The sequence below is a fragment of the Anomaloglossus baeobatrachus genome, chromosome 1 (assembly GCF_048569485.1).
Source record: "Anomaloglossus baeobatrachus isolate aAnoBae1 chromosome 1, aAnoBae1.hap1, whole genome shotgun sequence".
NCBI classification, from domain to species: domain Eukaryota; kingdom Metazoa; phylum Chordata; class Amphibia; order Anura; family Aromobatidae; genus Anomaloglossus; species Anomaloglossus baeobatrachus.
Window position 1 is genome coordinate 355,293,428 of NC_134353.1, and position 17,205 is coordinate 355,310,632.

At 43.8% G+C, this 17,205-nt stretch overlaps 1 protein-coding gene across 5 annotated transcripts in view; it reads left to right on the top strand.

Annotated features, from left to right (window-relative positions):
- Positions 1 to 17,205, top strand: part of SLC20A2 (solute carrier family 20 member 2) — a 122,614-nt gene that overhangs the window by 68,282 nt on the left and 37,127 nt on the right. For all 5 annotated transcript variants that reach the window (XM_075352429.1, XM_075352428.1, XM_075352433.1 and 2 more), the window contains exon 3: positions 11,184 to 11,324. In XM_075352429.1, the coding sequence (XP_075208544.1) occupies positions 11,184 to 11,324 (141 nt within the window). The remainder of the gene's footprint in view (positions 1 to 11,183; positions 11,325 to 17,205) is intronic.

Below are 17,205 nucleotides of genomic sequence, written 5' to 3' on the forward strand. Positions count from 1 at the left end.
ACGCGCGATATACTCACCCGAGGCTGTGTCATGCCAGCAAACTCCTTCTGGGTCACGCTTTTCCGTTCTGGAGCCGACAATTGAATATTCATTGTTTTGCCCGCCCACCGACGCGTGTAATTGGTTGCAGCTAGACGTGTCCCCACCCTGAGTAGCAGTGTGTAAGCTTTTCAGTGTCAGTATTGCCGCATCTATTAGATGTGACCATCCCAGTCCAATACCGTCTCTTCTCGATTGCCCTGGAGCGGTGGCAATCGGGGTATTAAGGGGTTAATTGCAGCGCACAGCTGCTACTAAGCCATAGGTTAGTAATGGCACAGGCGTCTGAGATACCTGTATCACAATAACCTGTAAATGAAAGTAAATAAACACAGACACAGAGAAAAAGCCTTTATTTGGACTAAAGTACAAAACACACACCCTCCTTCACCACTTTATTAACCCCCTACACCCTGCAGGTCCGGTGTGATCCACACGAGGTCCCACGCCGCTTCAGCTCTGCTACATAGACAGCGGCCATAGGGCACGACCGCTGGCTGTGCAGACAATGACAGCCGTGATGACTGCATGGCAGGCAGACACTGTCACAGGCTGGGGGTGCGTCCGCCTGCAACCAATCACAGACGAGAGGATGGCCGGTGGGCGGGGAAAACACTGAAAGCTGTGTGTATACAATGCACAGTACAGGAAGTTAATGCGCGACCCGGAAGCAGTAGTCCACCATGACACCAAGTCTCGGTAAGTATGAAGCTGTTTTATTTCTGTTTTTCTTTTTTTTTTTTTCAATTATCTTCCCTAGTAACTGATCCGGATCATGTACCTGGAATTCTGGATCCGGGACCCGGAAATCTTTGAACCGCACGGATCCAGACTTCTACAGGTCTACTGAAGAGGAGACTGGTGGCCCCGCAGGTCAGGACCTGCCGTGTTCATGACACAACGGGTCCTGATCCTGTGCAGATACCCTAATGTTACCTGCTATTAATAACTAGAAAATGTTAAGATTCTGATCAATGTGGTTATATGAAGAATTACAAAAAACATTTTAATTACTTTTAATAACCGATGTTATCTTTTTGGTTTGTTCCAAATCTCTTTTGACTGTCTCTCATCTGAAATCCATGAACATACTTCAGACATGACCGCAGTCACATTGTATAACAAGGTCTTTTTCAACTCCCATCCATTTGTTAGACAAATCCCAGGAGCTAGTCAGGCAATCATCTGAATATTCCTGAAGTTTGAGGTTTTTATTGTGTGCATTGAGCTCTTTTGCACATTACTGTGCTGTATTTATGCCCCGTGGTTGACCAATCCATAAAATAAGATCTTTTATTTCAGAGTCCACGGATGCGTGATTTGTGTATCAGTGAAATTAAAGTTGCTAACTTTGATAACTTTAAAGCTTGGCCCAACACAGAACCTGAAAGCTGAGTTGTGGCCGCAGATGTCTTAAGGCGGCGTCATACGGTACGATATATCGGGCAATATGTCGTCGGGGTCATGGATTCCGTGACTCACATCCGGCATCATTAGAGATATCGTAGCGTGTTTACCGCTACGAACGACTGTGAACGAGCAAAAATACTCACCTTATCGTTGCTCGTTGACACGTCGTTCATTTTTATAATGTCGTTCCTCCTTCTGTACACCGGTTGTTCATCGTTCCCGAGGCAGCACACGTCGCTCCGTGTGACACCTCGGGAACGACTAACACAGCTTACCTGCGGCCACCGGCAATGCGGAAGGAAGGAGGTGGGCGGGATGTTACGTCCCGCTTATCTCCACCCCTCCGCTTCTATTGGCCGGCCGCTGTGTGACGTCGGTGTGACGCTGAACGTCCCTCCCCCTTCAGGAAGAGGATGTTAGCCGCCCACAGTGAGGTCGTTCGGGAGGTAAGTACGTGTGACGGGGGTAAACGACTTTGTGCGACAAATTGCCCGTGACGCACAAACGATGGGGGCGGGTGTGATCGCACGATATATCGTCTCGTGGAACTCCGCCCTTAGTCTCCCACTTCTCATTTGTTATACTCTAAGATTCTGAACGATGACGTAATGCAAGTCTCGTGCATTCCCTGCTATCGGGGCCAAGTCTTCCATACTGCCATCATATAGTTACATAGGCTGAATCTTGTATCTCAGCATCCATTGTCCCTGATGAGCAGTTATATCTTTGCAGAATCAACTTTTAATGTTTCTTTCATTGGCTCATTAGCTAGAATCCCATAGCCCATCCTTCGATCCTGGAATCATAGCCCCTCTGCATATCGACATATTTCACACTGTGCCAGTCCTCTCTTCTGCAGAATGTCAGCACTGAAGAGCTGACTGGGACAGTGAGAGACTTTCGGTCACAGCTGGCTGCTACACAGGAATATGTAAGAGATCATATGAACACTAAATATTCTGCAAAGGTATGGACAGCTCATATATTGGCTAAAATGATCATTTGTTATGAAGTTTCTGTGGACTTACATTGGTTTTGGTTGACATTGTCCACTTTGGGGATCATTTAGACAAGTGTATTATATGGACATGTGCTGTCCAAGGTAAAATCAGACCGCACACTGATCAGTGTTAACAATATTGCTGTTCTGGGGAGTTTTTCATAGGGTCTTAGTGTCTGCAAAACAAATGCGCAGCATGGATTAGGCTAAGTTCACATTTCCGCTAAAATCTATCAGTCACAATCCGCTGCTCTTGTAAACAACGGAATCCGTTTAGCGGATTCCGTTGCTCCCATAGACTTGTATGAGCAGCGGATTGTGACTGATAATGCTGCGTTGCACCCTCCGCCCGACTGATCAGTCGTGGAACGACTGACCGCCGGGTGGGGGGAACGCAGCATGTAACGTTTTTTGAGCAGCGAGATCCGTCGGATTTCGCTGCGCATGCTCTCTGGCTCTCTGCACACGTCACCAGCTTTGGTTGGTTACCCGATATTTACCCTGGTTACGGTGCAAGGAGCCAGCGCTAAGCGGTGTAGGCCCGTAACCAAGGTAAATATCGGGTAACCAAGGTAAACATCGGGTGCTTTGCTGTTACCCGATATTTAGGCTGGTTATGTGTGCAGGGAGGCCGACACTTCCCCGCTCGGCCCCGCCCCCTCCCGCACATATATGTACACATACACACACTCTCACCTGTCCCCAGCCATGCAGACAAGCACTGCCACTGACACCCTCGTCTGGCCCCGCCCCCCGCTCGGCTCCGCCCCCTCCCGCACTTTGCATGTGCACACACACACATACATACATACATACATACATGCACATACACACACTCACTCACTCACACATACTCACCTGTCCCCAGCCATGCAGACCGCAGCACTTCCACTGACATCCTCAGCGCCTGGCCCCGCCCCCCGCTCGGCTCGCCCCCTCCCGCATTCAGCATGTGTGTATATACACACACACACACACACACACACACACACACACACACACACACTCACTCACTCACTCACTCACTCACTCACTCACTCACTCACTCACTCACTCACTCACTCACCTACCTGTCCTGCAGTCCCTGCGGCACTGACGTCCTCAGTGCCACGGCCCCGCTCGGCTCCCCTCCCCCCGAACTCCGCCCCCCGCACACAACGGAATCCGACAAAGAATTCTGTTCTTTGTCATCCGTTGAACAGCGCATCAGTCACATGCGTCAAGCGACGCATGTGACTGATACAAATCAACGGAAATGTGAACTTAGCCTAAGTCTTCCATATGTTGGATGAGACTCTCCTATAAAAGTCTATGGGTGGGCCAAAAATTGGATCCCATACACATCATTCATGTTGTATCCACGTTTTCCAGATCCATTAACATAGACAAATATATTTAATTGTGTATATTTTGAATTGTTGATATATAAATATGGTGGCAAAAACTGAACACACGGATGACCATACAGAGGACAGTCGTCTAAGCTTTCTGAAAGAAATTTGGACAATCTTTGATACTCCTCTTTAGAGATGAGCAGATCTGTGGAAGTTCAGTTCAATGGGTTCAGCCGGACTTTATATAAGTTCTTTTCTGGACCCAGACTTGACTTGAACCCCAATGGAAGTCACTGATTGGGCAGTTCGGTTCTCTGCCCAGATACTGCCAGCCATAAACTGAACACTTCCGGGGGAGGGACGGTGGTTTTTTATTTGTATACGCTACATGTGATAACGCTGTTGTTACTGTCCATAAAATGACTACTGGTGGAGCATGGGACAAGAACAGTCAATCAGCACCAATTGTAGTACACCTCACATGCTGCTCTTTACACTGTGTACACGATTAGACAAGTAGGTATTTTGACTATATAATCACATTTTCCCACTCCAAGGTGTATAAACTTGAATGCTTCTCTGATGAAGCAGATCAGGTGATGTGTATTTGTGTAATGAGGTGGGATGTGGACTAAGCACATCAGCAATCCTTATCAAGGTGCACAGAATTATTAGGCCACTTGTTTTCCCCAGGTAACATGGTACAAAAAACTGAGTCAAAAATTGCTAAAGTCTAGCAAAGGGATGCAGCATGCTTGACATTGTAAAGCTATTGTGGCATAATCACAGGGCCATCAAAGGTTTTGTTGCAAATACTCAAGTAGGTTGCAAGTACAATAGCAGGGACTTAAACTTAACCCTTAATCTAACATATAAAATTGAGTATCAAAAAGTGCAGTGCATTATACAAAAATGCCAGAAGGGCAAAAATATAGATAGATCTCACCCGATCCTTCTCCACAGGCAGGAATGAGCACCAATCATGAGGAGAGGAATCAGGCTGGAAAAAGCGGGGTCAGCAGTCAGGTTTATATCCGCCCCTGTCGTGCCCCGTGTATAGACTTCCACCCTGACAAGGGCAGCACCCTAGTTAGCTGTCTGCCCCGCAACCTCATCAAAGAAACACACCCCGACGTGTTTCCCTCTCAAAGAGAGTTCATCAGGCGAGAAGGCTATCAACCTGCAATGGCAGGGATTGGTAGACTAGTTACAAGTAAAGAAACTTGTGTGTGTGTGTGGAGATATAGTGGTACACTGATAATTAGCCCACCCCAAATTTTATACCTAATACAGCAAATTATAATTACCTACACCTGTCCGGTATCAAACGCTTCCGCAGTCGGCCTGGAGCGCCGAACGTCACATGATACTGACGCGTCTGAGATCACTTCCAGTATCTGACGTCTGACTTCCGCGTTCCACGGTGGAGCGTGTGGAGTCACAAGATGCGGCAATGTCTAAGCTCACATACTAGGTCACATGGTAATGACGCGTCGGACTTCCGCGTTCCACAATGGAGCCCACGGAATCACATCGTGGAGCACAGTAACATGCATACTACTGCGCATGCGCAATTAATATGAGTGCAAAATAGTAGAAATTAATATAGCCTGCAATTATGATTTAATCAAGATGCTAGTTATAGGCCAACATTAACAGGCAGATTGCAAAGATGGAGGGCGCTAGTGGCGTCTGTACAGTAATTATTAGGTAATGATAGCCACTGTGTATGTATGTATGTATGTATGTATGTATGTATGTGTATATATATATATATATATATATATATATATATATATATATATATATATATATATATATATATATATATATATATATATATATATATATATATATATATATATATATTATAAATTTTCAATAAATAAGGCAACACATACAGTACATATTACCTAAAACAATATATATGTGCAGGCAAACTTATAGCAAGTATGCATGCATATACATAAGTAGCTACTGACATTTGTAATGAAAGACAATCAATGTGTGCTAGCTTGATATATCAACAGATAATAACATGTTTAGCTCTTGTGGCGGACATTAGGCATTCAACATTTGGAATAGTTGATCTCTAAAAACAGAGATATTACATAGAAAATCACAAAAATTGAACTGGGTGGACTATGCAACTATGAATATTTATATTTTAGTGCTCAGACACTTGACCAAGGTAAGGAAGCCTGAAACACAACCATCCTTAAGCAAGAAACAGAAGTGTGAATGTCAAGATTGGGCCAAGAAATAGTTTTGAAGACACATTTTGCAAAGGTTTTATGGACTGATGAGATGAGGGACTCTTGATGGACCAGGTGGATGGGTTCGTGGTTGGGTCAGTGAAGGACACAGACCTCCACTTTGACTCAGATACTAGAAAGGTTGATATGGGTACTGCTTTGGGCTGGTATTCTCCAAGATGAGCTAGTTTCATCTGAGATGTTCTCAATATTAACTTTGAAAGTCACTGATCATTTTTAGAAGATTCCTTCTTCAAGCAGTGGTATAGGAAAAAGTCTTCATCGTTCAAGAAAATCATGATTTTTTTTTTTTATGCTGGGAAATACTACTTTGCATGCATCAAAGTATCCAATGCTTGGCTTGCCAGTAGAGGCCTTAAAGATGAAAGAATGACAGGGCACCTTTCTCACTTCACTTAAACCCTATTGAGAATTTGTGAGCCCTTCTTAAACGGGAGATTTACAGTGAAGACCATACTGTACCCTCTCTGAACAGTGTCTGGGACGCTGTTGACTCACCCACCCCAGGGCTATGGGACACCCGGTGCCGGGCCGGTCCTGTCCAGGGGTCGTCAGTGGTGGCTGGGCCCGACTCCGTGCCCTGGTGGGGTCAATTAATATGGCTGGTGACTTGGGGGGTGATTAAAGTTTATATTTGTCGTGACGCCACCTGTGGTTTGCGGCTATTAAGCCGCCGCTGCTGTATGAGGCCTCCGGGGTGATGGAATGGCAGCAATGGTGGTACTGCTCCCCACAGGTGGAGCGGTGCCCCGGGGACACTGTTGGTGCTCGTGAGAGTCTATGGTGTAAGGTGTAGTGCAGGGCCGACAGGCGGTGAAAGGACCGGACACAAACAACAGTCTCTTTACCTTCTCTTTTACTTTGCAAACGGTTAGTCCTGGGGGACCGTTACAGGTGGTAGAGGGCTCCGGCCGGCCTGGAAGTAACTGAGGTATCTTTTTGGCCAGATGAGTATGAGGCCTACTCTTGTTCTTTCCTTACTGTTATAGGACCCTGCTCTCTGGATTGGCAATGGCCCTCTAGCTGCTGGGACCGGTGGTTCGTCCCTTTTTCTGTGTAGTAGGCTGCGCAGGCCCTCTGGTGCTTCTCTGCTGGAGTCCACACCGGGCCCTTGGGATGCAGCTGTACCTTCAGATTGCTTCTGGGCCAGGGGGCTTGCAGCTCTCCTGCCCTCCGGATTCGGCTACCAGGGAAGGATTTTAAACCCTGGCAACCACAGACTCCGATGTCCGAGTCTCTTCTGTGCCTCTCTGCTCCTCCTGCTTCACTGGGCCAAGCTACTCAAGCTCCAGGCCCCAGTCCGCAGGACAGCACTACTCTGTGTCTGCTCTCTCTGCTCTCTCTCTCTCCAGACTGAACTCTAACTCCTCCCTCGGGTCAGACTTAAGGAATGCTCCCTGGAACTCCAGGTTCAGAGCTCCCCCTGCTGGCCTGAGGGAGAAACTACGTTGGATGTTGAACTTACTGGCCAATGATTCCCCCAATTACCTCCAGGCTCAGCATTAACCCTTTGGAGGGGCAATGCTGTTGTGGCGACCAGGTCCTGGGGCGCCACACTGTGCTTGGTGCTGCCCAAAAGGTTGACAATCAGCAGGTTAAGAAACTGCCAGCCTCCATGAATGGAAGGTTGCAACGGTTATTGAAAAGAAGGTAGCCAATACTGGTTAGTGATATATGATGCCAGCAATGTATTTTTGTACATTCTAGGATGCTTGGTTGTTGTTCTCACTTTAAAGGGGTACTCTGGGGAGTTAAAATATTTTTTACTGTCCCTGTCCTCATACACTATGAAGCTGAGCTGACCACTGCAGTTCTAGTATCTTTAGATAATTTGAAAGTCAATAATATAGTAGATGCTGCTCACCGCTCCTGTATGGGACGTGTAAGCTCCGCGCTTCAGCAGATAACAGGGGCGTAGCGGGGAACGTGGCAGGAGTGGGACTGGCAGCTCCATGCTTTTCCTACCGAACAGCCCTCTGATACTTTAAAAGGGTGGTTCACCCATAATTTTTATTTTCTAGATCAATATTATATTGAGAAATAATGTTTCTCTCAAATGCTTTATGTTGTCTATAGTGCCTGTGAGAGGTGCTATTGCAGACCACTGTTCCCCGCTCCATGACCCTTGGGCTCCATGACCTCGGCGATCCGGTGACGTCACGTCAAGTTCCGAACACGTCACATCCCTGTGGCCGGCCACAGTCTTCCTGACTCACTGGGCTGTGGGCGGTGTTTCACCGCTTGTCACAGCCCAGCATGTCTCCTGCTTGCAGCACTTTGCTGTGAGGGAGGAGGGAGCTGATGGGCTGTGACGAGCAGTGAAACACCGCCCACAGCCCATCACTCATGGACACTGCGGCCGGCCGCGGTGTCAGAAACTTGACGTGACGTCACCGGATCACAGAGGTCACTGAGGCGGGAACAGTGGTCCGCAATAGCACCTCTCACAGGCACTATTGCCAACATAAGGTATTTGATAGAAACATTGTTTGTCAATATAACATCGATCAAGACAATAAAAAATATGGGTGAACCAATTCTTTAATCCTATCCAGTTTTAGAACAGGGGGTGTGGTGGGGCTGTGGCAGGTAGGGGGAGCATGCAGCCGCCGGTCCCACTCCTGCCATGTCCCCCGCTATGCCCCCCTGTTCTCTGCTGCAAACAAAACAATTAATATGGGTAAACCTTCATTGGGTTGCCCTATAATTGTGCGCACACAGATATGAAAGACAAAACCTCACTTCTACATTCTTACATTTTCTGGTTTATTAACCTTTTGGATTGACGATCAGCGCTGTATTTCTTCATTAATAAGATTAGTCATCTAAAATAAAGTACCTAATATTTGTGTACACGGTGTATGAGGATGGGGAAGTTAAAGGCTGACATATTGGCCTGGTCACCGGTTCTTCCCCCAGCATTCATTTTATGGACATAAGTACCAGTAAATTTGTTTAAATTAAATGTCTAACAACCAATAACAAGTAGAATGTGTACAGATGCTTCTGCAAAACTGTTGTTGACCAAATGTCAGAAAAAAGTAAACCATTTATCTGCTGATATTATGATATTCTGCTGGTAAATACAATTTTAAGCATGTTTAGCACTAAATGAGGGAGTGACTACAGGGAGAAAATAAGTTGATCCTATTCTACTTGTAGCCTATTGCTTCTAGTCATTGGGGTGGCACCGAGTGCTGATCCAGTGACCACCCACTATAGTTACTGTGCTACAATCACTCCCTGGCACATTGACGCCCTAATCCTGCACACACGCACCTGTCAGACACCAGCGGGAGTACAACGTGATGCCGGTTATAACCGTCCCTGTATATACTAGAACCACGAGCAGTTCTGGTTACATATTGCTAATCCCTGCCTAACCGTCCCTGTATACAGTAGAACCACGAGCAGTTCTGGGTACATATTGCTAATCCCTGCCTAACCGTCCCTGTATACAGTAGAACCACGAGCAGTTCTGGGTGCATATTGCTAATCCCTGCCTAACCGTCCCTGTATACAGTAGAACCACGAGCAGTTCTGGTTACATATTGCTAATCCCTGCCTAACCGTCCCTGTATACAGTAGAACCACGAGCAGTTCTGGGTACATAATGCTAATCCCTGCCTAACCGTCCCTGTATACAGTAGAACCACGAGCAGTTCTTTGGTGCATATTGCTAATCCCTGCCTAACCATCCCTGTATACACTAGAACCACGAGCAGTTCTGGGTGCATATTGCTAATCCCTGCCTAACCGTCCCTGTATACAGTAGAACCACGAGCAGTTCTGGGTACATATTGCTAATCCCTGCCTAACCGTCCCTGTATACAGTAGAACCACGAGCAGTTCTGGGTGCATATTGCTAATCCCTGCCTAACCGTCCCTGTATACAGTAGAACCACGAGCAGTTCTGGTTACATATTGCTAATCCCTGCCTAACCGTCCCTGTATACAGTAGAACCACGAGCAGTTCTGGGTACATATTGCTAATCCCTGCCTAACCATCCCTGTATACACTAGAACCACGAGCAGTTCTGGGTGCATATTGCTAATCCCTGCCTAACCGTCCCTGTATACACTAGAACCACGAGCAGTTCTGGGTGCATATTGCTAATCCCTGCCTAACCGTCCCTGTATACACTAGAACCACGAGCAGTTCTGGGTGCATACTGCTAATCCCTGCCTAACTGTCCCTGTATACAGTAGACCCACGAGCAGTTCTGGGTACATATTGCTAATCCCTGCCTAACCATCCCTGTATACACTAGCATCGATAAAGAGATCTTTAGAAAAAGTATTTCTAAAGATCTTTTACCGTATGCTAATGAGTGCGGGGACTAGTCCCAAGAGTGTTATATCCCCCAACTAGTCTGCCCCCTTAGCATGGTGGCACGCCCACAGGGGTGTACTAACATGCTATTCAAAGCAGCATTACCAGCGGTGCCAAGCGTACCTGTGTTCGCTGTGACCGCTCTTCTGCATGCCGGGCACTTCCAGTCATGCGCAGTAGACCTTTCTGAAGCTGGGACGCGTACACCTGGCTTCATACTGCACATGCCCGGAAGTGCCCGGCATTCAGACTTGTGAACCCAGTATGCGCGACACCGCTGGTGACGCTGCATTAAATAACATGATAGTACACCCCTGTGGGCGTGGTAACATGCTAAGAGGGCGGTCTAGTCACAGCGCCAATTAGCATATGATTAAATAGAAATACTTTTTCTAAAGATCTCTTTATCTATGCTAGTGTATACAGGCACGGTTAGGCAGGGATTAGCAATATGCACCCAGAACTGCTCGTGGTTCTGGGTACATATTGCACCTGACAGGTTACCTTTAATTTAAAATGCTGCCTATGCAGTGTACATTTTTAGGTTATTACTGTCTAATAGGAAGTGGATCTTAAGTTAATTACAGTAATTATGCTCATGAAATATTTATTTACAATTAATAATTTGATTTATATAGCACCAACATATTTTTATTAGAGGCAATTTCTATGGAGTGTATAAAGCGCAAACTGGATGACAATGAATGTGAAAGATACCGGTTATCAGTAATGAAATCCTGTGATATGTCATAGTTGTATGTACTCCTCTAACCGTATCCCTCTCTTGGCAGGTTCGGCTGTGTGGCAGTTGATTGCATCGTTCCTGAAGCTTCCAATCTCCGGGACACATTGTATAGTGGGAGCAACAATTGGCTTCTCCCTTGTTGCTATCGGCTCACACAGTGTACAGTGGATGCAGCTTGTCAAGATTGGTAATTGACATTTCCTTTTATGAGTGAGGGTATGTTTAAAAAGTTTCTAGAAATATCTGGTCAAAATATAGTAGACTTTCTTTAAAAACCTATAACGAAAGGGGGAAATATTTAAATTGTTTCCCTTTAAAATTACAAAACTACATGATATTTCTCAAATTACAGGTAAGAAATACTGCCAAATGCATAAAATACCACAACTAGTTCCTTTTTAGAAGGTTCCTAAAGCAGATCGGTCACCAGATTCACATTGCAAAATGTTCACTTTAACATCAGGACTACACAGCCATGCTGAGATTAATTTTCAGAGTCCAGCTAAAGAGTGAGCGTTAACGAGTCTAAATGTCTTCAGATCTGCCCTCCCCGCATGACAGACAACTGCAGCTTGTTCTGAGCAGTATGAGATCTGCAGCGGGAGAGGAGGGACACTGAGGACCGTCAATCAAGCCAGGTGAGCCAGGGTTTAGCCTAAACTTTGAAAGGATGTTACAGGTATTCTGGGATGGGTGGGTCCTCAAAGTAAGTAAATTGGGTCAAGGAGATCTATTCAGTGGGGATTGAGTGTAATGTGAAATCTCCTGACAGATCTGCTTTAGAAGGTATTACACTTTCAGGTTCTAGTCGTGCAGCTTGTTTGGCTTTGTTTTCCAATGAGAACGACATTTGTACAACTTCTTTTGCAGTAGCCATGTAGTGGAGACATTTTGTAGATCCTAAGGGCCTTCATAATTGGCATGAATAGAAGTGTTTATATATACGTATAGTGAATTGCATCCAGATCTCCCCTTTAATAACAGCGAGTCAGCTTTGCACAGAAATGTTCATATTAGGGTATGTGCACTCAAACGCCGGTATACCCACCGAGTTTTGCTACATCTCAACGTTTCGGGAAAACTCCAGCAGTGTTATTTTTTTAAGCATTGTCTTTTGAAGTATAAAATATTAAATTCTTCTAAGCGGTGACTACTTGAACAATGGCCTGGTGACTACTTTTAAGCGCTTCACATCTTTGCAGATCTCAAGCAGTTAAAAAATGTTGAAAAAAACTGAACAGATACATATGACATTGCAACTGATATGTTCATTCTTTTTCACGTTTATTGAGCACTTTTTTGTGTGAAATATACGTGAAAATATTCCCGTGTTGTGCACATGGCATTGCTGTACCTGCCTGAAAAAGCACAAAAAACTTAACAAACAATGGACATATGCACAGCAAGTCGTTTCCACATTGCTGTGCATGTATTCCTTCCTTTGTAACTTCTCACTGCTACAGACTTCGAAAGTCTATGGAGAACCTATAGGAAATGACTGCTTCATACTTCAAGTGGCTTTTGTTATGCGTATGTATTTGTGCATACAGTATGTGTATGTACAGTATGTCACAAGTGAGTACACCCCTCAGTTTTATAAATATTTTATCTTTTTTCATTGGACAACACCTAAGATATAACACTGATGCAATGTAGATAATAATCAAAAATTCCATATAACAATCACCATTAATGGTGATGATGAAATTGATATTAAAAATTGAATTTTTATTCAATCTTTAAAATAAATATTTATTACAAATTCATAGAAATACTAGGCAGGAGAAAGTCCCATAAATTATAGCAGCGGTTTATCGGAAAATAAAGCGCTTAATGCAATGACCACTATAGTAATAAAAAAAAAATAAATATATATATATATATAATATATATATATATATATATATATATTAATCATATATAGCAAAGTGCACAGTGCAAAATTTAAGTATCAAAATGATATGGTATATATGAATAAGATATGGTATAAATACCTTCAATAAGAACAAATATAAAGTGCTAAGATGTGCTAATTTTATAAAGGGGATTATACCTTCTGTGTGGTCAAAAATAATCCAGGCATGTCGCTATTCCCCGACGCGCGTTTTAGCGATCCTTTCCTCAGAGGGTACTCAAATTGAATTGAGATTGAATAAAAATATTAAATTTTTTAAATTTTAATATCAATTTCATTATTTCCTTTATTGTATCTAAAGGTTTTTTGATATACATTGATGCAATATAGAGAAGTCAGTGTACATTTGGTGTGCCCTCTAAACAACTCTCAGCCATTAATGTCTAAACCACTGGCAACAAAAGTGAGTAAATCTCTGAAAATGGCCAAATAGTGCCCAAAGTGTCAATATTTTATATGGCCACCCTTACTTTCGAGTACTGCCTTTAAAGGGGTCTTCTATCTCCCAAGATACTATCCTAATATGTACTAGGTGTAACAATAAGAATTTTAGCAAATTCTTCCAGTTAAAAATATAGTATAGTTCTCCTGAAAACTTATGTGACTTACAGTGGGGGGGAAAGTATTTAGCCAGCCACAAATTGTGCAAATTCTCCCACTTAAACAGATGAGAGGCCTGTAATTGACATCACAGGTAGGCCACAACTATGAGAGACAGACAAAATGAGAAAACAAATCACATAAAAAGATGACAAAGAAAAACACTACTGGCACAAACCATTTGACTTAGGGGTACTTTGCACGCTGCGACATCGCTACTGCGATATCGTCGGGGTCAATTCGAATGTGACGCACATCTGGCGCCGGTAACTACGTCGCAACGTGTAAAGCCTAGATGCGCCAATAAACTATCGCAAAAGCGTCGAAAATCGGTGATCTGTGTAGTGTCGGTCATTTTCATAATGTCGCACCAATAGGAGATACGATGTTGTTCCTCGTTTCTGCGGCAGCACACATCGCTGTGTATGAAGCCGCAGGAGCGAGGAACATCTCCTTACCTGCGTCCAGTCTGCAATGCGGAAGGAAGGAGGTGGGTGGGATGTTTTACGTCCCACTCATCTCCCCCCCCTCCGCTTCTATTGGCCGCCTGCCGTGTGATGTCGCTGTGACGCCGCACGAGCTACCCCCTTAGGAAGGAGGCGGGTCGCCGGTCAGAGCGACGTCGCAGGGCAGGTAAGTGCGTGTGAAGCTGCCGTAGCGATAATGTTCGCTACGGCAACTATCACAAGATATCGCATGTGCGACGGGGGCGGGTACTATCGCGCTCTGCATCGCTAGCCGATGCTAGCGATGGCGCAACGTGGAAAGTACCCCTAAGAGAGCAGGCCAAGATTCTCTATAGTAAAAGTGAAACGTATTTTAGTATTAACCTGTGAAAGGCATGCCGACAGCCTATAAAGTGGGTATGAATTAGGCCTTCTGTAACCTACTTATGGCTTCCAAAGTGACAAGACATATGAAAGGGAAGAATGAACGTCATCTGTGGGTAGTTTTATTGTATTGCAGTTTCGGTTATTTACACCCGATCCAGTTGTACATTTCGTGCTATTAGGCACTACGGACTTTTAGGTAAGATCCATTAGCTACAGAAGTAATTTTATCAAAACATAATTTGTGGTTTTTCTATTTTGCAGAATGCTGGCAGAAAAAAAGACCTTTTATGTATTGAGCATTTCCTTCTTTCTTGTCTATTAGTGGTCATGTTCCTCACTAATTCTTCCTGTGTTTTATGCCTAATTTAATCTTGGGACTGCTAGTTAAAGTTCAGTTTATGGTTTCATGTCCCGTTTTATAAATCTTAATTGGTGTAAAAACTCAGCAGTTCTTACGTCCTCTGGTCTCTCGCTTTCATCCAAAATGTTGATGGCCAACGGTTTTCTTTCCTTTTTTTATTTTTTTTATTTTATTTTTGTTCTTCAAAGTATTTGAGGAGGAGAAGGATTGTATTAAATGCCTCTTTCGGTTGTCAGGCACAAATGTGGGGTTTCCTATTTGATACATTTAGTATGGTTCCGAACCTTTTTGGAATCCAATCCCTTTGAAGATAAGAGATTTGACAAAAGAATCTTCCATTTTTCATGAAATGTCCAATTTTGCATAAGCCTATTGTGTGTTATTGTGAGTCCTGGTTTATCTGGGCAGCTTAAAGGGAACCAATCACCAGGATTTTCCTATATAACCTAAAGCCAGTGCTATACTATCAGGCTGATTATCTACATACCATTAGTGGTCAGCTCGGATTTTTAGGTTTTGAAATCCAAGAAAGGGAAGTTTTATAAAATTAGCTGCTTGTTGAGTGACAGCAGCTGAAGAGCAGATCATATCTGGGGCGTATTAATAGTTATCCCCTCACCCTGTTAGACTTGGCATAAATATTCTACAAACAGTTCACTTTGTCTCTTGCAGGACCTGAGAGGTCATACCCATGTGACCTGGTATCCAGCTTTGGTGGCTGAGGCCCCGCCCCTTCTGGTCACATGGGTATGACCTCACACAGGTCCTGCAAGAGACAAAGTGAATCATTTTGTATAATACTTATGCTAATTCTAACAGGAGGAAGGGATAACTAATGAATACCTCTCAGATATTATCTGATCCTCAGCTCCTGTCACTCAACAAGCAGCTAATTTTATAAATTTTACTTTCTTGGATTTCAAAACCTAAACATCTGAGGTTACCACTACAGTTATGTAGAGAATCAGCCTGATGGGGCCAGTACAGCACTGGCTTTAGATTATATGCGAAAATCCTGGTTACTGGTTCCCTTTAAATTATCTATGCCCCCATTTTGTACTGCTATCTATGTCATTGGAACTGTTCTGGCCGAGGTTCCAGCTTTTGGTCTAGATAATAACTTGCTTGAGGCGTGGTAGGTGAGGCGTGGTAGGTGAGGCGTGGTAGGGAGACAGGATTGTACACTGGGCGGCACAGGTCTCATTCTGCTTAATAAGAAGTGTTGAGAATTGGGATTTTGCTGTTGGCTCGGTGATGTCAATGTGGGATCAGACAAGAGTGTGTACTAGGGCAACTTCAGAAAATTCTGGAAAACTTCTTTAAAAGGGCATTTATTGCAAGTCTTTTACAATGAGAATAAATTTGCTGGTACCATTTTGGGATATATATATCTCTATATATCTATATATCTATATATTTATATTATCTCTAGAGATAGGTATCGATAGAGATAGGTATCTCTAGAGATAGAGATAGGTATCTCTAGAGATAGGTATCTCTAGAGATAGGTATCTCTAGAGAGAGGTATCTCTAGAGAGAGGTATCTCTAGAGAGAGGTATCGATAGAGATAGAGATAGGTATCTCTAGAGATAGAGATAGGTATCTCTAGAGATAGGTATCTCTAGAGATAGGTATCTCTAGAGATAGGTATCTCTAGAGATAGGTATCTCTAGAGATAGGTATCTCTAGAGAGAGGTATCTCTAGAGAGAGGTATCTCTAGAGAGAGGTATCTCTAGAGAGAGGTATCTCTAGAGAGAGGTATCTCTAGAGAGAGGTATCTCTAGAGAGAGGTATCTCTAGAGAGAGGTATCTCTAGAGAGAGGTATCTCTAGAGAGAGGTATCTCTAGAGAGAGGTATCTCTAGAGAGAGGTATCTCTAGAGAGAGGTATCTCTAGAGAGAGAGGTATCTCTAGAGAGAGAGGTATCTCTAGAGAGAGAGGTATCTCTAGAGAGAGAGGTATCTCTAGAGAGAGAGGTATCTCTAGAGAGAGGGGTATCTCTAGAGAGAGGGAGAGGGGTATCTCTAGAGAGAGGGAGAGGGGTATCTCTAGAGAGAGGGAGAGGGGTATCTCTAGAGAGAGGGAGAGGGGTATCTCTAGAGAGAGGGAGAGAGGTATCTCTAGAGAGAGGGAGAGGGGTATCTCTAGAGAGAGGGAGAGAGGTATCTCTAGAGAGAGGGAGAGAGGTATCTCTAGAGAGAGGGAGAGAGAGGTATATGTGTGTGTGTAATATATATATATATATATCTCTAGAGATTATATTATTTTATATATTTATATATATATATATATATATATATATATATATATATATATATATATATATATATATATATATATATATATATATATATATA